Source organism: Callorhinchus milii, unplaced genomic scaffold (genome assembly GCF_018977255.1).
Source record: "Callorhinchus milii isolate IMCB2004 unplaced genomic scaffold, IMCB_Cmil_1.0 Scaffold4, whole genome shotgun sequence".
Classification (NCBI taxonomy): domain Eukaryota; kingdom Metazoa; phylum Chordata; class Chondrichthyes; order Chimaeriformes; family Callorhinchidae; genus Callorhinchus; species Callorhinchus milii.
Genome location: NW_024704745.1, coordinates 55,345,473 through 55,371,411, shown reverse-complemented (window position 1 = coordinate 55,371,411; position 25,939 = coordinate 55,345,473). Strand labels below are relative to the sequence as shown.

The window sequence follows — 25,939 nt, the reverse complement described above, 5'->3', positions numbered from 1 at the left end:
CTTCATTGACAGTTGGATTGAGAAGCAAGCAAGTGTAAAAGATTCTGGGAAAGTGACTGGGCAGATTGCAGAAGAGAGTAGAGGTGTAAGGTTTAAATAAAGCAACTAATGAATATACACTGTGTTTTGGATTTACGAACATTGCATGGTGTCAGAAGTAAAAACGGAACCTGGAGTGAAACAAACTACTAGATTAAATACGGATTGAAAATGCCGAGAGAAGCAGAATTGAGTGCCATACCAAGGTATGTGCAGATACCAAGACCACTGAAGTTGGTTGGAAGTTTAACGCACGATTGGTAACGGTTTGAAAGAGACTTTAAATTTTTTGGATTAGCAGCAAACATATAATGAAACTCCTGTAGGAACAGTAGTCTGCGATTTGTTTTTTGCATGTGGCAGGCGAGGAACCAAGGGAATATTTTGCAAGCCTAGAAAGAAAGGTGGACATGCCAGTGAATGAGATGATGACTATTATGATGGAAAGATGCTGTGGGAAAAATAATGTGATAATTGACCGATTTAAATTTGGAACAAGAAAGCACAGAATCATTGTTGATACTTTGTGGTACTGAGATCCCTAAGGAAAAAAAGCAATTACGGGACATTAAGAGAGGGAATGATACAGGACCAGATTGTAGTTGGCATAAAAGATAGTAGATTAAGAGGATAGCTTTTGAAAAAAGGGGATCTCATGTTAGAATCAGCAATGGGGATAATAGGATTGAAGAGGTGACAAAAATAAATATGAGAGACATGGAGGGAGAAACAGAAATGGAAATAGATGAACTAGGCAACAGACAAAGTTGGAATGATACAAGTGAAGAGTATGGAGTGCAGAGAATATACAGGCCAAGAGAGAGGCCAAACAGAATGGACAAATGTAGCGAATGCAGTTTAGAACATCCTATGACGAGATGTCCCGCAGAAGGAAAAGAATGCTATCAATGCAAAAGATATGGGCATTATGCAAGATAATGTAGGAATAGACAACAAGAAAATGTAGAGAGAGAGAGCAGATGTAAAGCACAGGAGGAAAGTCAAACAGAAAGAAGAGAGTACAAGAGGCCAAATAACCTGAGGAGAACCAGAATTGGGCAAACTAAATTAAGGGAATATGAAAGGAGAGACATCTCAGATATAGAATCCAAAGAATGTGAACAACATTGAAGCGGTGGAACTCATAAAGAGAGTACACACAAAAGCAAAAGAAAAAAATGAGTGGATGGTATATCTATGGTGTAAAAAAAGTAAAGATGGTCATTCAGTACAAATGTGATACAGGAGCACAGTTAATCAGGGTTATAAAAAGGGAACATTATGCAATTCCCACTTTGGAAGATGTGCATGCTTTACTACATGGAGCTAGTTACTTCTCGATATAGATTGCTCCTCGGGATATTGGCAAATCAAATTGTCAAAGGATAGTATGTATTTGACAATGTTTATGACATCGTATGGGAGGTATTGCTTCCAAAGAATGCCCTTTGGCATCAAGTCAGCACAAGAGGCGTTTCAGAAAAAAATGTCACAAATATTGGAAGAAATACCAGGGGTGATAAATTATATTGATGATATTTTGATATATGGTAGAACATGGAAAGTACATGATGAAAGGTTAGAGAAGGTATTAAAAAAAGTTTGGAAGAAAATATAAAGCTAAACAACGAAAGATGCAGGATAGGAGTAACGGAAGTAAAATACTTATCATTATCACGTATCATTACTCAAGAAGCGTTACAAATTGATCAGCAAAAGGTAACAGCAGTAACAAAAATGCTTGCACCGATAGATAAAAAAGGTGTAAAAAGGCACATGGGAATGGTAAATTGGGTGGCAAGATTTATTCCAAAAGTAACGAAAATAATCAAGCTGATAAAAGAAAAAAGAGAGTTCATGTGAGAAAAAAACAGAAAAAAGCATTTCAGCAAATAAAAGAAGGTATAACAAAACCTCCAGTGTTAAAATATTATGATGTACATGTGCCAGTTAAAATATCTGCAGACCCAAGTAAAACAGGGTTAGGAACAATGTAAACTCAAGAAGAAAAAGCTTTAGTGTATGCATTGAGAGCTCAGTAGAGACAGAAAAAGATTTGCAGTAGTATTTGGATGCAAAAGATTTAAACAATATGTATTTGGAAAGAAGGTAATAATCGAAAATGATCACAAACTATTAGAGGCAATTTTTTGGAAGGGACTAAACCAAACACCAACTAGGTTACAGAGAATGAGATTACGGCTACAAAGGTACAATTTAGAGTTTGATATAAGCCAGGAAATACCTTATACATGTCAGATACACTAAATAGGGCCACATATTTAAAATGGGAACAAGGAGGGCGACCAATTAGAAAGGGAAATGGAGTTCTAGGTATGGGAAATCACAAAAGCAACAAGACTTGAGAATGAAATAATAGGAGCAAACAAGAAAGATAAAGTGAATAAGGAAAGTCAAACGATGTTGAACAAAAGTTGGCCAGAAAATAGAAAAGATGCACCAGATGAAGTATGGTCATATTGGGAGTATAGAAATAAAATATATCAGAAAAAAGGAATAATATATAGAGGGCATAGGACAATCATTCCAAGAGAGTTAAGAAAAAAAAGTTGAGAAAATTACATGAAGGACATTGGGGAATAGAAAGAGTGAAGAGCAAGAGAAGTAGTATTTTGGTTGGGAATAAGAAAACAAATCGAGGACTACATTTGTTGATTTAATCAGTGGTTAGAGCACTCACCTCACAACCGAGGGACCTGGGTTCTATTCCTGGTAGGGCGCCATGTTGGGCAAGTTTCTTTACTCCACACACCTCTGTTTACCTAGCAGTAAGCAGGAACCCGGTTGTTATACGATTGGCGGATCGCTTTTCTGGGAATAATAATCCCACACAAAAAAAATTTGGTCACTCAATCCACGACTGTTTGTGGGACACTGCTGTACGCAATTGGCTGCTGCATTTCATCCACAAGTATACCATCAATTCACTTTACAGTATATTCTGTGAAGCACTTTGAGAGGTTTAGAAGACGTGAAAAGTGCTATATCAAATGCAAGTATTATAATTACATAGGAATTTTAAGACATGGGTGAGACATCAAAACAGGGAAAGGCAAGAATCTTTAATGAAGCATCAGAGACCACACACAGCATGGACAAAAATAGGAACAGATTTGTTCTGTTACAATGAGAAATATTATTTATTGATAGTAAACTATACCTCGAGGTACAGTGAATATGCAGAATTTAATGATACAACTGCAGAAACTGTAATAGGCAAGACTAAAGAAATATTAGCCAGCATGGAATACCTAAGGAATTAATAAGTGATAATGGGCCACAATTTGCGAGTGCTGAATATAAACAATTCACAAAACAGTGGGACATAGACAGAACACAGAACATCATCACCAGGATATGCACAAAGCAATGGGATGGTGAAAAGAACAATACAGATGATAAAGAAAATGTGGAAGAAAGCCGAGGAATCAAAAGAAAGACAAAGATTTGGCATTACTAGCCTACAGAAATACGCTGATAGATGACCAGGGACAGAGATGGATTAATGTGGGAGGAAACAAAATTGAGACCACAGGTACAGAGAAAAAGAAATTGGAAGAAACAAGGGCAGGAGCTACAGAAGGAAAAAACTTTAAAAAAAGAAGCTGTATGGTTTCAGAGGAAAAACTTAAATACAGAAGGATGCATGAAACGAAAAATTTGGGGAAAGATAAGAGCCCCAGATCATATTGGGTAAAAGAAGAAAAAAGAAAGATATATTATATATAATATACAATTATGTATGATATATACTATATAATATACAATTATATATATTGTATGTAATATACAATTCTATATAACATGTACATATAAAATATGTATATATATTATATATAAAATATATAGGTGAACATCATGGGCGATCAAACAAAGAAAAATAAACAAAATACAGGAGGAAAAGCAGAAGCAAGATCAAGGAGTGGCAGAAATGGTAATAACGACCAGATGCAGAAGAGAAATAAAAAGACCACAAAGAACGATAAAACAAGATTGGGGAAAAAAGAGAAGAAATTAAAAGAAGGAAGGTGTTGCAAGTTGCTTTAATGACTTAATTGGCAATTGGACATTGACAATGAGAGCAGCATAAAGGGATTCTGGGAACGTGACTGGAAGATTGTGGAAGAGAGTAGAAGGTTTAAATAAAGGAACTTGTGAATCTAAACTGTATTTTGGATTTACAAACGTTACACTCAGGATTACTGAGCCTGGTGACCCTCACAGTCAAGGCACAAGCAGGAATACAACAAAATTGAGTGAGGTGATTGGAGCCCCAGTTGATAGATAAAATAGTCCTCTTACTTTCTGAAGACTAAGATAGAAAAATTGTCAAAAAAAACCCTCAAAGATAAATCCATGAACTGCTTCTGACCAGCTACAGTTGTATTGTGAGAGCTTCTGCTTGGAGTAGTTCCTGTTTGACAGCTTGCTAATAGTGTGTTATTCTGACAATGCAGTGTTGTCTGGCAAGGACATTTATTGAGGTTGAGTGCCCCTGTGATGGCAGGCCTGGGAGAGCAGTAGGATATGGGAGCTTGTATTCAAGCGACTGCCATGCTGTGTTTGTGCCACAGCACTGCAGGCACTGAGCATGACTGATGGGATTCAATCTGTGGTTCTCAGGACCTGTGCACACAACGAGAAGCATTCGATGGGGTTTAAATGTTGACATTTCATTTCTAAAAGCAATATGCATTATGTGTCTCAGAAATCCTGAGATAGTCGAGTCATATTTTTCCAATATATCTCAAGGTTTTTATGATATCTGCACTCATTGTATGAAGTAGAGCAAATTGTGTTGTGACTTCTTTTGATGAAGCTTTATATGCAGTAATCCTAAACAGATGTAGTAGAATATGTTATTTTTTCCGAGTTGATTTAAAGGAAAAATAGATGAAATTTTTCATGAAGGTATTGAAAGGGATAGTGGTTGGTGTTGATTTTAAATGGCCATTGACAGACTATAATCTTTATTTTCCACCGCTTCTGGATTATTTACCAAAGTATTTAATAATAATAATAATAATAATCCTTGCATTTGATATAGCGCTTTTCACATCGGGAGGACGTCCCAAAGCGCTTCACAGAACACACTGTAAAGTGAATTTACTGTATATTTGTGGGCGAACGCGGCAGCCAATTGCGCACAGCAATGTCCCACAAACAGTCGTAGATTGAAAATGACCAATTTATTATTGTTTTTGGTTTTTGGAAGGATTATTATTAGGCGTGTGGAGTAAGGAAACTTGCCCAAGGTTTCGCCCTGACCTGCCTGAACTTGAACTCAGGTCTCTCGCTTGCAAAGCGAGTGCTCTAACCACTGAGCTACAGGACTCCACGGTTGAGGCCATAATACAACTCATTTAAGAACTGTTTGATGCTGTAATGGGAAGGTAGTGCAGTTGGATTTATGTTCAGATTTCATCAGAGGCTGGCTAGCCCTCTTCATTGGTACCTCTTTTGTGAGAATAGGATCTAAATTCAGTTGGGGCAGTTAAGTGTTGGGCCTCAGAAGCTGAATGTATAGTCAGAGTTCTCAATTTGTATTAAATTACAAGCTTCTGCCTTCTGTTTTGTTCAGATTTTTCTCCATTTCTCCTCACCACTTCAGCTGAAACTGCTGATTTTTGCTATGATTCAGTCCCCATGAGGTTAGGAGTCCACCTTCTCCCCTCTTCTTTGTACCTCAGCCAAGTGATAATTCTTCATGTCTGGACCTAATCACTGTGTCTCAGTAATCTGAGTAACCATTACAGCCAAGGCCGATCATCCTGTGACAAATGTGTGCACATGCACTTTTCAGTAAGGATGAGGATAGTGATGTGAAGTGGATACCTGGCCTTTCTAGCTGAAGGAAACTAAGTATGTCCACAGTGTCCCTGATTGAGATCAGCTAATTCAGAAAAACCCAAGATCAAAATATATACCTCAGAATCCTGTAGCGAATTGGTTAGACCACTCGCCTTGCAAGTGAGAGAGCTGGGTTCGATTCCCGGCAGGGCAAAATGGTAAGCAAGTTTCCTTACTACACTCAGTTTGCCTAGCAGTAAGTAGGACTGTTTACCTAGCAGTAAGTAGGAACCTGGTTGTTAGTTGACTGGCGATTGCTCTTCTTGGGGTAACAGTGCCTTCAAAATAGTAATCTTTTGTTCACTCAATCCATGACTGTTTGTGGGACAGTGCTGTGTGCATTTGGCTGCCCTGTTTTGCCCACAAAATATACAGTCAATTCACTTTACAGTATATTCTGTGAGGCACTTTGAGACGTCTCGAAGGTGTGATAGGATGCTATATCAAATGCAAGGATTGTTATTACCCTTCTAGTCCTGTGATTTAAGTGCTCTGAGACGCTACTGGGGGTGGGGAGAGGGAGAGAAAATGCAATATTAACATTGGGATTCATAAATAATTCAATTCCTGCTGGTAACCTTGTCGTCAGCTTTTAGACCACAGGAATCTTGTCTGAATTTTATTTTTGTTTAAATGGTGATAATAATAATAATTAATCTGTACATTTTATATACCTTCACCTAAAAATGCAGTCTCTCCATTTTACAAGTGCTTCTGTGAAGCATTTGGAGACTTCCTCCTGAGGTGAAAAGTACTCTATTAACTGTAAGACTTATTATTATAGCGGTTTATCACATCGTCAAATTTTCAAAGTGCTTCAAAGGGTTTTATGGTATAATCTAGTGTCTGTGTATTTGCAGGCTAGCAATCATTTGAATAGTGTCTAATAATAATCCTTGCATTTGGTATAGCACCTTTCATGTCTCAAAGCGCTTCACAGGATGCAGTGATTCCATTTTGTGAGACAAATGGCAACCAATTTGCGCATAGCAATCTCCAACAAACAACAACAACAAAATTACATTTGTAAAGCGCCTTTCACGTCGGGTAGATGTCCCGAGGCACTGAACTATCAGGGATCAGGACCCGAGTGTGGGGAACAGGTTTGGGGTAAGGGAGGGCAGAAGGGGTAGGATGGTGGCTGAAGGCACAGTCAAAATGGAGGGTATTAAGTCATGCCTTGAAGGAGGCAAGAGAAGGAGCAAAATGAAGGGAGTGTGGGATGGAGTTCCAAAGAGTGGGGACAGCGAGGCAGAAAGCCTGGCCGCCGATGGTCAGGTGGGAAACCTGGAGAAGGCCAAAGCTTGGTGAGTGGAGGGAGTGGACAGGTTGAGAGGGAGTCAGCAGGTCAAAGATGTAGGAGGGGGCAAGGCCATGGAGGGCCTTGAAAGTGAGGACGAGGATTTTGAACTCTATCCTCTGAGGGATGGGGAGCCAGTGGAGCCGGGTGAGGGTGGGATGATGGGGCCATAGAGCCTGGTGCGGGAGAGGACACGATCTGCAGAGTTCTGGGTGATCTGCAGTTTGTGGAGGGAAGAGTTGGGGAGGCCAACAAGGAGGGAGTCTCCGTAGTAGAGCTTTGAGGTAACAAATGCATGTATGAGGGTTTTGGCGGCCTGAGGGGTGAGGCAGTGGCGGAGTTGGGTAATGTTATGACGGTGAGGGAAGGCAGAGTGGGTCATGACACGGATATGGGTGGAAAAAAGACAGTTGAGGGTTGAACAAGATGCCCAGGTTCCTAAACTGGCTCCATCAGGAGGGCCTCAATCTTGCTGACATTCAGCTGTAGAAAGTTGCCTCTCATCCAGGACTTGATATCAGTGTGAAACAAAGAGTCATATAGTGAGTAACCAATTTTATTTGGTGGATTGTTGGTTAGGACACTGGTAGAATCTCTCATCTCTTTTCAAACAGTGCTATGGGATCTTTAATGTCCACCTGAACAGGCATTTGGGGTCTCAATTTAACATATAATCAAATGGACAGCACCTCCAACAATGCAGTACATCCCCAGCATTGGAGTGTCAGTTTAGATTATCTGAGTTTCAAGACCCGATGTGGGGTTTGAACCCACAACTTTCTGACTCGGAGGTAAGAGTGCTGCCAACACAGCCAGACTGACATATAACCTTTAATATTCAGCTGTTTGTAAACAACTGACAAAAAGTTTAAGCAATAAAAACAAGTGTTGAGTTTAAAAAAACTGGGGAAATTGCACCTAAAACAGGAAATAAAAAAAATTATGAAACGTTTTAAATCCAGAGAAAAACAACAGATGCTTTATATTGACGACGATTGTTCAGGGAGATGTGGGTCAAGCAACGGAAATTCTCATGTGAATGAATTAGTTCAGATGACAATCCAAACTCACAGACTGCGGAGAGATTAGAGATTGAGCCAAAAAGAAGCCCTTCCTTTTCATTCATATTATTGCACTAGGAATTTAGAACGCTGCAATGACTGGAAAAAAATAAACTCCACCAACTGTTGCAAGGCTTGAAGTTACCCACCACATGAGTGAACTCATTCATTTACAAAGGAGCCACTTGCAATGTCAATCACTTAGGATTATTTCAAAAAAAATCTTCCCCACAATCTCCAACGGTCCTCCTGTGCGCAACTCAATACATAAACGTTGCACTTTTACCAACACTTCTTACTGAATGCTGATCTGTTCGACCAGTTTTAAAACAAAAACTTAAAAAAACGAGAGGGAATGCTGTGTAAGTATACCTCATAGAAAGTTCCTGAGAAACAATCTGGTTCACTTTTAACTCTTTCACTTCTACAGCAAGTTTTCAGCACACAATGATCCATTGTACTATAAGTGTTTGCTTGTTGAACACATTAAATAAGCCCACATGATGCTAACCATGCACCACACTTTTTATTAAGCAGGACCTAGTATGTACAAGCCCCAGTGGATTTGCCATTTTTACGCCAATAAAAGTTAATTGTTTTGGCTATAAATGTGTTCCAAGTGTTGATCTGAGTGATTTTCAACACAAGGGGTGGAGAATTATTTATTGCTATCAAATGTGCAAAAGCAATGTGTCAATCGCATTCCAGTTGAGGAAGCAGAGTGTTTTGTTTCATTTTCCTTTTAAATGCGCCGGGAAGCTATCCCGCGTAAAGGGCGCTATATAAATGCAAGTTGTTGTTTTAACACTTAATGTTTTTTTTCACACTCGTCCCCCTGCAAGAGTTGCCTAGATCACCCAGCTCCCGGACTGCTTTGCCAGGATATGTTAAGAGGGAAAACGTTTAAATGCTAGCAGGAGCAATTAAATAAGCTAGGTCTTTTCAGCCTTTTAAAGAGATTGCAGAGAAAATCTTATGAGATGTATATAGAGGTCCTGGTCTGCCTGTTCAGGTGGAAGTTAAAGATCCAATGGCACTAGTCAAAAAGAGAAGTGAGTTTTTAATAATAATAATCCTTGCATTTGATATAGCGCCTTATCATGTCTTTGAGACGTCTCAAAGTGCTTCACAGAATATACTGTAAAGTGGAGTGACTGTATATTTTGTGGGTGAAACAACTTCTTCCCAGTATCCTGGCTAAAGATCTCTCAGATAAATTGATCATTCGATTCATGACTGCTTGTGGCATATTGTTTGAATAAATTGATTGCCACGCAGTTAGTGCACTTCACTGTAAATCCTTTGAGGCGTCCTCCTGACATGAAAGGTGCTGATATTGTTGTTCCATAAAATGCAAAATGAAATGGAGAAAGCCAATGGGAACCAATAATTTTGTCATTCCAGGGCACAGGTTCAGAGTTGTGAAGCGCAATTAGGGACAAACACTTGGAACAATGCCTTTACAGAGTTGGAATAAGATTGTTAGTGATATGGACACTGGATCTTGCTTAAACACAACTTGATGCTGTGATGGGAAGAAGGCAATAAAAGAACAAATCTATTGTATGAAAGGCCTCCCTGCAGTGCAAACCTCTGTGGTTATCTGTCTTGTGATATAATCCATCTTCCTTTTAAAGTGTTACTAATTTACCAGTGAAAAAGTAAATTTTGTGAAAAAGTCAAAATGTAGCACTTCATTTAAAAAAGCACACCATGGTGTCTCTCTCTCTCTTTCTCTCTCTATCTCTTCCCACAGGCACCAAGACACTGCTCATGCACTTAGTATGTGTGTGGGGAGGGAGAGTGAGTGACAAAAGGACTTGATGAATAAAACAGTTGATGAATAGTAATGAGAAAATAATTTTGTACTATACAATAGAAATTTTGTTTCATATGTTCTGCAAACAAAACACAATATGTAACTATTAACACTCATTCACAAGGAACTTTGTACACATGACAGATGGCTTGAAGTTGGTTGCTTACTGGGCTGTGCGCGCAGAAAGTTTGGACATAATAAATTGTGAGGGAGGTATAAAGTAAATGTTCCCAACAGAAAGTGAGGTAAACTTGGAAGCCGGGTTGGTCACCCAGGGAATGTGCAGAAATATTTGTCCTACTTAACCATTTAATCTCAGCAAATGGTTTCTCCTCCCACCTATGGCATACACCAGCACTCGGGCCTCTTCTTTTCCTTATCTATGTACCCTGGGCAATGTCATCTGCAGACATGGGATATGACACACAAATCTACTTTGCCTCCTCCAGTACCAACTCCAGGTCCACCGATGTTCTATCAGCTTGTCCGGCAGACATCAGGGCCTGGATGAGTGTAAACTTCTTGCAGCTGAATATGGATAAGACAGAAGCCACACTCCTTGGCTCCCGTCAACGTCTTCACTCCTGCAGATCCAAACTCCTCAAACTCCCTGGGCTCTCCCTCAGACTCAGCGAACCAGTGCGCAACCTAGGCATCCAGTTCAACCCCCAGCTGTCCTTTCTCCCCCACATCCAATCCCTGACCAGGACCCCCCTTATTCCACCTCCGCCACATTGCCCACTTCCGACCGTACCTTACCCCAAGTGCAGTCGAAATCCTCGTGCATGCGTTTGTCACCTTCCGCTTGGATTACTCCAACGCACTCCTTGCCGATCTCCTCAGCTCCACCATTCGAAAGATCCAGCTCATCCAGAACTCTGCCAACCGCATATTGACCCAGACCAAACTCTGTACCCACATCTCACCAGTTCTGGCCAGGCTCCACTGGCTCTCCATCACCGAACGGATTGACTTCAAGATCATCACATTCTTGTTCAAATCCCTTCACTCCCTGGCTCCTCCCTACCTCTCCAACCTCCTCACTCCCCAAATCACCACGTCCGCTCGACTGGCACCGGCTTCCTGCTCGTCCCTCGCACCCTCTGCCCCACCATCAGAGGTCGTACTTTCAGCCACTACGCCCCAAAACTCTGGAACACTCTCCCTCAATCCCTCCACCTTGGACCCTTGCTCCCCTCTTTCAAGTCCCGCCTGAAAACTTTTCGACCGTGCTTACGGCCATCACTCCCCTCCTCCCGGCTCGGAGTCAGGCTCCACCACTAAGTGCTCTGAGACACTACTCTGTGTGGAGGGCGCTATATACTTGCAAGTTTTTGTTGTTATTAGAGAGATAGTAATATTGGCAGAATCCTGGAATAGATTTTCATCTATCTGCTTAGCAAGAGGATGGTGAACTGCACAGGGAGAATGGGGGAAAAAAACAAAAAGAGCAATGGCTTAAAAAATAATGATGATGTTTATTAATAAGAATAATCTTTGCATTTGATATAACAACTTATCATGTCTCAGAGTTATCTCAAAGTGCATCACAAAATATATTTTAAAATGAATCGTTTTTTTTGAGTGAAATGCGGCAGCCAATTGTGGACAGCAGTGTCCCACATACAGTCGTGGATTGAATAACCAATTTATTATTTTTTTGAAGGAATTATTACCCCCAGAAAAGCGATCCACCAATCGACTAACAACCGGGTTCCTATGTACTGCAAGGTATACAGTGTGGAGTAGGGAAGCTTGCCCAACATTTCACCTGCCGGGAATCGAGCCCAGGTCTGTGGGTGGAAGAATAAAATATGCTGTTTAAGAAATGTGACTTTATTTCCAGCTAAAAATATTCTTCTTACTAAAATCATTAGTTTCACTCTGACTCAAACAATATTGTTTCCAAACTAAAATCTAAAGCATTTTGTACCTTCTAAATGGAGGAGGGACAACAACTAAATCCTCTGCATAATGAAATAGTGATTTCCACTATGGCGATTTTCTTATTTTATAATATTGTGAGACATTGTGGTGTGCAATTGGGCTGCCTTGTTTGCCTTCAAATACAGTCCCTGCACTTTACTGTATACCCTGTGGAGCTGTCAAGACTGTTTGCAGGACATCGCTGAACGTAAAAGTGGTTGCTGCATTTCACTTGCAAAACGCACACACTCAATGCACTTTGCAGTATATCCTATGAAGCGCTTTGAGACATCATCCCAACATGAAAGGTGCTATACCAAATATAAGGATTATTTATATGGTATATTGAAAGATGTGGATAGTTTAACGATTAAAGCAGGAAAATAAATGTTCTGATTCTTGCACCTATTGCTCATGGCAGAGAAATTGTATGAAGACAAGGCAAGATTAACTGGCAATTTCAATTAGTGATCAGTGAATCTCTTCCATTAGTGCAGATAATACAATCGATTCCACTGTAAATCTAACTCTGGTAAGTCGGAACTAGAAACTGGAACTAGAAAACTTTTAAGGAGTGCATTCTGATGCAAAGTCTAAGTGCCTTTGTCACCCTCCCACCTCTCTGCCTTCCCTTACCCCTAAACCATCCCTCCCCCATGCTTGGGCCCCGACACCTGACTGTTCAACGCATTGGGACGTCATCCCGACGTGAAAGGCTCTCTATAAATGTAATTTTGATGTTGTTGTTGTGTTGTAAGTATTGGATATTTCACTGTCACTGAAAAAGTATCATTACATAAAACCCAGCAGGAAGTTTCTGCATGTGCTTTTTCCAAGTAACCCCACTATTTCACACTCAATCATCAAGTACGTATTGCATTGCAGCTCCAAGCCATAGTTTATGCTCTTAAGTTACTGTACATTAATGCTGCAAGATTATTCTACTTACATTGAATTGTAATTAATTTCTAACTGAGAAACCTATAAATCAGGATTGATTTCTCATCTCTCTTTTATAGTTCCACTGGGAGATTTTCCCATTGTCCTTGCATGCATTGAACTTCCACTTTAGAGATTCAAACCTTTTGTTTTAATTGTATTGAAAAGACCATGCGGAGAGCATTGTGCCTCCTGTCTCTTATTTTCTGTTTGGATTAATGAAATGCAAGACACTGTGCTCACGAGTCAGCCAATGAATTCATGAGTCTTAAGCTATTGCTTCTAAATCCACATTGATAGCTCCTTGTCGGTCCTTTGCATTGGTTGCTTTCTATATAATGCTCTCAAGCATTTTGTGATCCCACAACCGTTTGGGTTAATTGAGTGTTAGGGTAGATTTTGAGTGGATTATGGAGGGAGCTGGGGAGATAAACTGAGTGGCCTTTTTCTCATTCCAGCCTTTCTTGTATTAAGGACTTCAGGAAGCCCTTATCGATTTGCAACTCTGATGGAAAGCATGCTCTTATTCACAAAAAGTCTGTTTTATTTCCATTTAGTAGTTTGGCCTCTTTAATACAGGTTTTTACTTTCAGCCCAGTTAGGCTGAGCGTAAAAGCCAATGCATTCTGAATTACATTGATTGTTTTCTGGTTCACTGGTAGCATAGTAATTAAGATGGAAATTAATTGTGCAGGCAAAAGGAAAGACCATGTCAGTGGATGCCCATTGAGAAACAGCATAAAGTAAATCTCTGTCATCGTGAGGTGCATTGAGCTGTATATGTATGTCAAAAGTAGCCTCAGGAAAACTAAAATAATATTTTGGGACCTTATTTTCCAATTTCATTGGCAGTCAGCACTCAGTAAATTTAGACTAGTATAACATTTTGTGAATGAAGATTTGACCATTATTTTTCAACATATGTCAAATATCTGGCAATATTCTAATTTAACATGTGCCAATTTGTGCACGTAGATGTCCCACAAAACAGCCATCAAGTGAATCACCAATTTTATTTTGGAGATTGTTGGTCAGGACACTGGGAGAAACTTCCTTTGATCTTCGAATAGCTCCATGGAATCCTTAGCATCCACATGAACAAGCCTCAGTTTGATGTCACATTTTTCTTAGCGTATGTTAACACTCCTTAAGCAATTTGGTTTCGATAGATGATGCATGGTGATGGGTTTCCACATGTGTCAGACACCCAGCTGACCAAAACATTTTTAAAAAATTAAACAATTTAGATTTTGTGACAAGGGATCTTCCATATTCTGAGTGAGGTGTTTAATTTAATTTAACAAATGCTAAAAATAATCAGCCATTTGTTTATTCTCACATGCATTACTTTCTAGAAGGCTAATGAATAAATCATAATAATAATCTTTCTACTTCATCATCATGTCTCAATGGGCTTCAAAGGATTCACTTTATTAATAATCCCTCTAAAGCCAAAAAAAAATAATAAATTGGTCATTTTCAATCTACGACTGTTTGTGGGACACTGCTGTGCGCAATTGGCTGCCGCGTTCGTCCACAGATATACAGTCAATTCACTTTACAGTGTGTTCTGTGAAGCGCTTTGGGACGTCCTTCCGACGTGAAAAGCGCGATATCAAATGCAAGGATTATTATTATTATTATTACTCTAGAATGTAGTGACTGCAATTAAATGGTTTTGTTGGTGACTTTTTTCCCACATATCTTGTTTAATATTTATACTATATTCCAAGCTATTTCCAAGTTTACTGCAAGCATACAGTATAATGAAATAATATAAATGATAGTCTATTGGTTTAATTTCAAAGATTCATCAAAATATTGTCTACAAACCAACACTACTATGTGATGGTCGTGTGTGCTGTTACCACATGCAAATGATACAAATGCTTTTAATGGTAGATTTAAGTTGTGCATCAATCAATTTTTCTTGGAAATACCCGACAAAAGACTAATTTTATTAAACTGTATTTTTTTTAAATCTGCATAAGGGATAGATGTTTTAAAATGCATATTGTAAAGCAATTCACATTAATTTTTCAAGTTTTAACCATTTTAATCCATGGTTCTAGAGAATTTATGCGCTCTTATCTAGATCTCTCGCACATATACTGTGGGTATTGGGTATATACAGGACGATATTGAACCTGCACAATTCAGTTCTACTGACCATTGAACCATTCTTCAAGTATTTTTCGCAAGTCTTTTTTTCCCCCAAAAAGCCATTAAAAAAAAGTTGGTTTTAAAAATTCAATTCCATACATCATCACAACTTTCAGGTTTCTCAGCAAAATACTTCACTTTATTCTGATCTTCGGAACACATCTCTATTAAAATGATAAAGTGTAATCATGAACAGTTTAAAAAGCAATTTCTTTATACTGTTTGTGATGGATGCATAGTTATTAATAATAATAATAATCTTTACATTTGATAAAATGCCTTTCACATTGGGAGGACATCTCTAAAGTGCTTCACAGAAACATACAGTAAAGTGCAGTGACTATTTGTTCTAGGCTAAACACTCTAATTTGCACGCTACAATATCCCACAACCAGCCATAGTGAACAAAGTATGGTTGCTTCTTACTTCAAATATAGGACATTTTGATTTTGTAACCAGTTTAAATTCTGTCATGGTTTTAAATCGTAGTGAAAGAAGCACCAGGTCATTTTGTAGTACTGGAAAAAGTTTTAAAAAAAGGTACAGACAGCACATTAAACCAGTAAATGCCTCGCAGAGGCAATGAGACAGAAGCAAGATTTTTTAAAAAGTTGCATTTTAACCAGAGCCTTTCACTTCAAGACAATGCATTTCACAGAATTTACTGTAAAGTGTAATGACTGGGTTTTTATTGTAGACAAATGCAGCAGCTAATTTTCCACGCAGTAATGTCTTACAAAAAGCCATTAAGTGAAAGATCAATTTTGCCCAGGGGATTGTTGGCCAGAACACCAGGAGAAACTCTTCTCTTTTTGGTTAATCTGAAGTATGGCCCCTCTGACAATGCCTCCCCATCATTGCATAGGAGTGTCTGCTTAGAATGCGAGTTCAAAGTCCTAACATGGGCTTAAACCCACAGTATCCTGACTCTGAGACAAGAATGCTACCAGACAGACACTCTGGCTCAGTTGATAGATCAGATCAAGTCAAGTTTCTGATGTTAATTGCGAAGCTTACTTTTTTCAAATAACGTAGTCTGATGTAAAGCCATTATTCCGCAACATGTAAGAGACATAGATGCTTTGAAAAATTAATCACGTTATTATGTAACAAATAGTAAATAAGATCAGTAGCTTGGTGACTTTCAGAATGTCATTACTTTAACAAAATAAAATTTGTCACGATTGTCGAGTCGAACTCCAGAATCCCACGTGGCAATATTTAGTATTTTAATACTAATCATTGACAGATGCCCTTTCTTTGAAGTGGCTTTTTGTATGTCTTCACTCCTTCATAGAGCAGTTACAGTGTTTAAGGATTATACTTGATGATACTGTGCCTGGGCTTACTGCAGGAAATCTCAGTAGAATTCTTGTTTCATGAACAGCTCCACTTCAACTGCAAATCCGTACTTTTCACAGATTAACTCTATCAGTAGTTTATCATGGTAAAATAGATTAAAGCACTCAGTGGCTGATCATTAGGCTTGCTAATTGCATCCTTTATTAGAACTTTTGGTGTTGATTCCTCAACATTAATCTCAGAGTCAGTTTCTTGGAATGATAATGTGTGTTCACATATATGAAATTTTCAGCAAAACTTCATTAGTTTGGTTAAAGATCCATATGTCATTCACACTTGTCCACCACAGGATAGCACCACGTCAGCACATTTTCATTATGTTGACTCGATTGATCGGTTAAATTTGTATGAAATATCTCAATTTACTTGTTGATAATAATGATTCTTTGGGTTACACTAGGTATTTAACAAGAACACTCATGAGGGATAGGAGATCAAAAACTCATGATAGGGTGGAGGATAGGTTTGGTTTTAATAATAGAAACTCTTGTTCATGTTCTCAAACACATAGATAATGCAATATAATGTTTCCATTATGAGAAAACAATGATCATGAAACTGAATTCCATCTGCAACAATGAAATGCTAATACAGATTGAAAAGTACAGAATGCTTATAATTGATAAAGCACCAAGAACAGGTGTGATTAAATGAGCTAATGCCATTCTCACAGTAAATAATGCACCTTTTTTCAGGTTTGCGATGGATGGGAGGTAACATACATTGCCATTGACACATTACTCGGTGTCAGCCTCGATCAATAGCCACCCTTGAGTCAGAAGATTGTGGGTTCCAACTCCATGTTGAAACTTTGAGCTCATAGATTAGGCTGACTCTAATGCAGTGCTCAGGGAACATGCATTGTTGGAGATGTTATCTTTCTGATCAGATGTTAACAATTTCCTACAAGCATTCATGAATTAAATGATCAAATTTATTTGGGGGATTGTGAGACAGGACACTGGGAGAAACTACCTTTACTTTTCGAATCATGCCATGTGATCTTTAATATCCACTGGAACAGGTAGAATCCAATTCTCATTAACCCACTTGGTACTGACTATGTGAAGCTGTGTGAGGATAACTCACAGGGTTACCCCTGTGTTCTTGATGTCCTAACCCATTCCCCTCACTTCTGTGGAACCAAAGACTGGCATTCAAACCCCAGTGTGGTGCAGGTTCACCTTACAGCACTGATCTTTTATAATGAATTGTTATGACGTTAGTGTATCAGATGAATTAAATTAAAATGATATTCTAAATGAACCCATTTTCCTTTTTTTTCAGGTCTCATCATGACTACATCAAGGAAATTGGATCGAGAACAGCAGGCGGAGCACTTTCTAGAGGTGGGTTTGACACTTGTTAGCATCTTTATTGATTTAAAACTTTTTTCCCCCTCTGCCTTGCCCCCCCTCTGCCTTGCCCCCCCTCTGCCTTGCCCCCCCCTCTGCCTTGCCCCCCCCTCTGCCTTGCCCCCCCCTCTGCCTTGCCCCCCCTCTCTGCCTTGCCCCCCCTCTGCCCCCTCCCCTCTCTTGCCCCACTCCTCCCCCTCCCCTTGGCCCCCCCGCCCCCCTCCCTCCCTTGCCCCTAATGGTAGAGATGCACAACACATTGATTGGCAACAAAAAAGGAAAGGTTAATGTGTTAGGTGTGATCCTCCGTTATACTCATCAAACAATATGGATGCATTTAACCCAAAATTGGGGGCAGTGCAGTGAAACAGTCTAAATATCTATATGAATCCAGGTCTATGAGACATTTTTTTAATCTAGTACACAAACCAGCATGTGTTTTTTTAAGAGATACTATCAAATTATTATTCTTTTGCCATCCATCGGTCTCTTTTTATCTGTAGCCATACTTCACGACACTACATTGTGATTAAAAACATAAGTGCATTACCAGTAAACCTGAAATATTTGTTATCGAGTCGCATATATGTCAGGCACATTCAGTCAATGTTACACTAGTCTAGAAATGTGCTATTTAATTATTTATTTTGTCACCTCTCTGGCCATATCCAAAGCAGGGTCCAGCATTGTGCTCTTCTGAACAAGTTAACATCTTACGATGTGCTGCCAAATGTATCTTATCTATTTAGATTCCTTTCAAATTGTTTTCTCCGCCACTGTTAAGCACTCTGAGATGCTACCCTACATGGAGGGTGCTATATAAGTGCAAGTTGTTATTTTGTGTGAATCACTGAGCATTTAATCACATAAGGTGTGATTTTGTATATCTGCAGTGAGGACCATTCATCTTCATTGTTTTTAACATTGTAAAGTACGAAATAAGCCAAACCCATTAAGCTTGTTCCTTTCAAGTACCTCAAACCTCCCCAATTGTGGAATGTAGCCCATTCTCGTATCTGTATGAATCTCCAAAGGACAATTAACTCCAGAACCATCTGGATTTGTATTTATCCCTTCATTTACAACACTAGAACCCAACATGTTCTTTCTCTCAGCCGTAAAACACAATAATAATTTGGTCACTCCATGACTGTTTGTGGGGCACTGCGGTGTGCAATTGGCTGCTGCAATTTGTCCACGAATATACAGTCAATTCACTTTACAGTATATTCCGTGAAGCGCTTTGAGACGTCTAGAAGATGTAAAAAGCGCTATATCAAATGCAACAATTATTATTAATGTATTTAAGAGGAAACTTGATGCATACATGAGGGAGAAAAGAGTAGAGTGATGTAGGTGAGGGTGACGGGAGAAGTATGGAGTATCAACACCAGTAAGTACCAGTTGGCAAATTATCTCTTTCCATGCTGTATTCCTCTATGTAACGCCTCGTAAAGAAGACAGATAGTGCTGCCAAGTAGAATGAATACAGTACATACATAATTTCGTTGGATGGGATTCACAACCAAATACCCAAAGTATCCATCATCTCTGGGTTCAGTGTGTTCCTCGTATATTTAGCAGCCTTTCAAATGAATAAAATAATTGGTTCATTTATCCATAAGATACCTCTATATATAATGCTTAATAATATAATAATTATTACATGAGATATAGGCTTTTTTACAAGGGGGGAAATCTCAAAGCGCTTCACAGCTGTCACGCTAGCTCAATCTGTAACACTCTCACATCTGAGTCAGAAGTAGTGGGCTCAACCCTCATATCAGGACTTTGAGCTCACCGTCTAGTCCAGGGGTCTATAACCAGTCGATCACCGCGAGGTGGTGCTCTGCTGAATGATCAAAAAGACAAGAGGAAGGAACGATACAACTGCGTAGTTATTTAGTCTAATTGAAAATGAAGTCAGATGTGAATGATGTGAACGATTATTATCTGAGTGATTGTTGGTAAGGATATCTCGATTTAAAAATATAAACTAAATTATCTAAATTGCTCCTTTCTCTTGTTTTTATTGAGCGTGTGCAAGATGACACCTAGTAGTGATCGATGGTTTGAAGACTGGTCTAGGCTGACACTCCAGTACAGTGCTGGAGAAGCGGAGCATTGTTGGAGGTGTAATACTTCAGATGAGACATGAAACTAAAGCCACATCTGGCTTTTCAGGTGGACATTGAAAATCCCATGGCACAATTTGAAAAGAGAATTAAGTTTCTTCTGGTGTCCTTACTAACAATCACTCAGATAATAATCATTCACATTGTGGCTGTTTGTGGGACATTGCTGTACACATTCGCTTACAAAATGCAGTCACTTTCATTTGAATTTTAAAAAAGTCCAATTTCTTACTTTGTGTACCATGATTTAAGACACGTCTCAAAATGCACCTCTTTGTCCATGTTTTGGTCATCGTTCCCCTCCCCACCCACTTTGGTTCCCATTTCCAGCTCAGGTGCCCATCCAGCATTGTCCAGCACTTTAAGACTTCCTCCTGACATAAAAGGAGTTATGAATGTAAATTGGATTGGATTTTCAGTGGACTTGTGTAGTTTTATCTATTTAATTTCTCACTTCTGCAACTAATGAAGAAATTGCCCCGCTAACCTTCCATCTGTATATGAGCCTATTTGCACCCTGGCATTCAAGTGTTTGGATATATCAGACCATAAAGATACACTGAAAGCACATCAAAATGAGTATATGAATATTTGACGAAGGAAATTTGTGCATCATGTATCATAGCAGTGCAATAATCAGTTTTCTGCAGGAGTAAAGTTGTTCTTTACTCTGTATATATTAAATGTAATACACAGAATACCAGGTAAAAAAAATCACCTGCCATCTAAAGGAAAGTGATTTTCATTATCCTGGAAGTTGGTGCTTGCATTCAGTGTGTGGTTGTTCAGGTTCATTGTACATCATTGATAAGGTGAGTACATTACACTGAGAGGAGAGGTCAGCTGAGAAATTGAGCTTTCCTGCCACAACATTTTCTAATAATTGACTGGTTAGCTAGTAGACAATTTTCCCTTCTGACAGAGGGATCTGTTTCAGGGGACATGACCTTAAAATCAGAACTAATACAATTAGAACTGAGATGAGGAAGCAATTCTTCACACAGAGGGTTGTGAAAATTTGGCATTCTTTTGAGCCAAAAAGTTAGGTGGAATCACTAGCCATATTATTATGTTTAAAAGAGATATAAACGAATATTTATTTGGCTGAATACTTCCTGGTATCTTAACCTGAAGTTGCCTATTGGAGCATTAAACCTCTGTCCTTTTTTTTCATTGCCAAGGAATGCACAAAAGTACTGTTGTAGTTTACATCCTTCAAATCCCTTCACGGTTCTTGCTGAGCTTTCACCTACTTTCCCTTTCCCTCTGGAACTGTCTTCAAAATCTCTTTGTTTTGCTTTTCCCTGCCTTCAAAACCCTCTTAAAAACATCTGTCTGACTACTTTTGATCAAGATTCATAATTCAATCTTCTTTCTTCTGCCCATTGTTCCCTATCATATATCTGTTCCTTCTTTGAGACATTCATTCTGCTTGAAAGGAACTATCTAAATGCATTTCTTTGTCTGTTGTGCATAACAAATAGTATGCAGACCTGTGTTAGAGCAGAGTTATGAGCGTGTCAGCATCATCTCTGGCAGCATATGGTTTTACACTGTTAAATCTCTGGAATCAAAGAGCTGATATGAGAAAAAAGGTAGCATTTATTTAAAACATGCTACACTCAATTACTGGCTTCCCTGCGCAGTTTAACTATCTTCTCTCTTTATAGCTTTTTATCCATGTTTTGCTTGAATGACTTATCTCATTCGATATTGAAATTTCTGTAATTTGAGAGGCGATGAACAAGTGTGCATACATTGTCTGTTCCCCCTTCAGTGCCAGTAGAACTGTGAATGCCAGTGCCTCACAGAAACCCCTGGTCTGTAGCATTGTGGTTTTATTCAAAAAAGTCGCTGCATTAATGGTGACTTCTGGATCGTGCCTGAAACCCGGGATCAAATTGGAGAAGTCAGGTTCTCCTGGTGTCCTCACCAACAATCCCACCCAACCCCCCCAAAAAAAGAATTATTTCATTTGATTCATGGCTGTTTGTGGGTCAGCACATCATTGCCCGCAATATAAGCAGCTGGTAAGTGCGGAGTAATGGAGGGTAGGGAAGCAGCTTTACGAGGTAGGAGGTGAGTAATATATGAGTAGTGGAAAGAAATCTAAGTGGTTTTAATAGGAAACTGAATGGGACCTAGGTGAATGTATGACTTAGGTTATTATATGATTTATAAAGATAAGACTTGTGCGAGTTTTATCTCCTTTTCTGCACTGCAGTGCATTTTATGTACATTTCTTAAAATCCAGTTCAAGAAAATGAAGTGAACAACTTCTGGGAACATTAGCTTAGCTGCTTTAAGCAGTTTACCCGAAATATCAACCACTGTTCATGACCACTACATTCGGGAAAAACACTGTTGCCCATTACACTTCTTTCATAGATGGGTTCTGTTCAAACTGTTATTAAATGGGAGCAGGTCAGGGATTACATCTGAAAATATTGACATTTATTGAAGGACTCCAGATTCCACTTATTGAGGAGTTCAAGGACTATTAAAAGAGGAATAAAACTTGCAAGTATTCTTTGTTCATAGCTCTGTTTGGAAAACAAAATAAATATACTTTTAATCTTAATAATAATAATAATCCTTACATTTGATATAACCCAGTATCACATCTTTGAGACATCTCAAAGCGCTTCACAGGATATACTGAAAGCATAGTGACTGTATTTTTTGAGTGAAATAATATAATAATTTAAAAATTATTGATTAATAAGACTATTACCCTCTGGAACTCTATCCTGGAGCCCCTCAGTCTAGTCCCCTCTCTTTCCTCCTTCAAATCCTGTATTAAGACCTTCCTCTTCAACTATGTCTTCGGTCACTCTCAACCCCCCTTGGCTTCCACCACCAGCAAGGGTGCAAACCCTTCACTGTCCAGCGCCTCCCGACGTGAAAGGCACTATATAAATGTGATTTGTTGTTGTTGATTACCTTCCTTCCCTTTGATACTCTTGCACAGGCTGTCAGTTTTTTCACGCTTCTAATTCCTAGGCTGTGGGTGATGTATATCGTGAGAAGAGCACACAAACTTAATAAATTGGTCATTTAATCCATGACTGTTTATGGGACACTGCTGTACACAATTGGCTACTGCTTTTCACCCACAAATATACAGTCAATTCACTTTACAGCATATTCTGTGAAGCGCTTTGAGACAACTCGAAGATGTGATAAGGCACTATCTCAAATGCAAAGATTATTATTATAAGCTTTATTGTCCTTAATGGAATCACTGTTTCAGACAGCACTAGAAGTGGTCTGAGGCAGTCTGGTCTGATAAACCCTCTACCAGCTGAACATGCAGTCGTTCTCAGCTGGTAGTGATTTTTATATTGTGTCAGGTAGCTCTGAGATGGTTGGCAACATGGACTTCCATTAATATTAATGGAGATGTTCAAGGGCACACACAGACTCATCTAGATCATGCTAGTGAACAGTAGAAGAATGAAATGCCAGATTGCATCAGACTCTGTGCTGTAAATATTCCCATATACGCATGTAAAGCGCTCCAGGACCCTACCCCGCGTGAAGGGCACTGTGTAATTGCATGTTGTTGTAAAGGGGAATATTTACAGCAAGGTGAAGTATATGCTTACAAGTAAGTACTTTTCAGATTGGAAGAGAATGCTTTGGACATAAATTGACTTCCCCTTAATGATGATAGTTCACCAAACACACAGATGCTGCACTTTACTATACATCCTGTGAGACACTTTGGGACGTCCTTCTCACATTTTATACCGAATATAATATTATAGTCAGTTTAGATTGAGGAATTGGTTTACACTATATTGTGTCTTCTCAAGTTATACAGAGTGACTGTAAATGTGCAAATACATTTGACAGTCACACAAAATATACATACTTGGAGAGGGAGTGCATTTTGTGATGTCCTCCCAGGTGAACAGTGCTATTCACAACAACATATTGCATTTGTTTAGCACCTTTCACATTGGGAGGATTTGCAACGAAGCAGGGGATTCGATTCGGGAGGGTTGGGGGCCAAGGGGATGGAAAGATGACCGAAGCGACGGTCAAAGAGGAAGTTCTTGAGATGGACCATAAATATAAATGTATATTTTTATTGTATTTAGCTAAGTGAATTCTGTTTAAATTTGTGTGTGTGAAGAGACAATGAGAACATGTGCATTGAGGTATGGAGATGTCATGACTTGAAACTCGTATAATCAAGGCTGACACTAGTACATTGCTGGGGTGCGCTGCATTCTTGTAGGTGCCATTCTTTGGATGGGGCATAAACCAAGGCCCCCGTTTGCCTGTTCAGGTCGCTGTTAAAGATGGCACTATTTGAAAAGAGAAGGCAGTTTTGCCCATGTCCTAGCCAACAATCCCCGAAATAAAACATTGTCATTCACTTTATAGCTCTTTGTGGAGTATGCTGTGCAGAAAATTGTCTGTCATATTCACCCAGAAAATAAAAACTTAATATTATTATGGCCCCCAACCTTCTTTCTCTCTCCCTGCCATTAATTAAGCAAATATATCTAGGCTAACCTTAAGTTAGTTTACACAGCCTCAAAGCTTGGCATTGATGATAAACTTTCTTCATAAGTAAAATTGCAGCATTGGCTTTGCTAGGGCCACATACTACTGAGTGGTCACTGAGTAGCAAACGTTTGCACATGGCTAAAGGGTGTCTGTCTTGTATTTTCAAGGCAGCCTTCAGTGATCCAAACAGCATTATGTCATACATGGCAATAAATCCTTTTTTTTGTTGTAAAAATTTTTCAGCAATGAGAAGACAAATAAATAAAATGCCTCAAGCTTGTTCCAATTGAGAAGAATCCTAGTGATCTCCTTCTACTGCTTGCTGTAGACTTCAGCATGCTCCACGCAATACACCACACTTTTTTTTAAATCGGAGAACTGGTATTTTTCAATAAATTTATGTTAAACAATTCGTCATTTAAAATAACCAGAGTGCCCATATTTCTTATGTTCTTATAAAATGATTAATCTAAAAATGTAGGTTTTCACTCACAATTCCAGAATTTCAATCTTAATTCTATTCAAGAACTGCATTGTCGGTCTTTCTAAAGATGTAGTAATCTTAAAAATATGCATTTTGCCATTTCTTAAAAATATGGTTTGCTTTTAAGCATAAAAGCTAAGTTTACCAATCTGGCTGCAATATAAAAGGATTTTTTTATATAAAGCAGATTTGCAGCCTTTATAAAAAGCAGAAAAGCAGTCTTGGTCAGGGATTCACTGTGAGGAATGAAGGAGACCTGTGAAATATTTTGAATTTTCCAGGTTATAATTGAGTTTGTTGCTGTTGGAAGTGCGATAAGCAAACATTTGAAAATGGAGTTTATACAATTGAACGTTGCAGCTTGGGAATATTTTCTGTCCCCGCTCTCTGGAATTCCATGTCTGGAGTTCCTCTAAATCACTCCTTCTCTCCCTTTGTTCAAGGCCCACCACAAGATTTGCCTCTTTGACCGCATGTTTGGTCATTTCCCCCCTCCCCATCCTCTTCGGCTCCCACATCAAGCTCAGGTGTCTGCCAAGCATTGTTAATCCACGACTGTTTGTGGGACACTGATGTGTGCAATTGGCTGCCGCATTTTGCCCACAAATATACAGTCAATTCACTTTACAGTCTTCTGTGAAGCGCTTTGAGATGTCGAGAAGACGTGAAAAGCACTATATCAAATGCAAGGATTATTATTATATTATTAAGTACTTTGAGACATCCTCCTGACATGGATGGTGCTATACAACTTTAAATTATGTTAGATAGCATCAGAGGAGATCGCTGAAGTGATTTCTGAGTCTAAAGTGTTTCAATAAGATCCAGTGACATTAGCTGATAAATTCACCCTCTTCTGAGGGCTTTTGTGAAAGCACTGGTTCCTTCAGTTCAGTTGCTTTGCCCATATTAATATCAGTAAACTATGAATTTCTCATTGAAGCAATCAACATATAAAGTATGC

General features: G+C 39.0%; 1 protein-coding gene across 1 annotated transcript in view; it reads left to right on the top strand.

Annotated features, from left to right (window-relative positions):
- LOC103184290 (protocadherin Fat 3) overlaps window positions 1-25,939 on the top strand; it is a 390,074-nt gene that overhangs the window by 208,139 nt on the left and 155,996 nt on the right. The window contains 1 exon segment of the mRNA XM_042334569.1: window positions 17,768-17,829. Within this exon segment, the coding sequence (XP_042190503.1) occupies window positions 17,768-17,829 (62 nt within the window).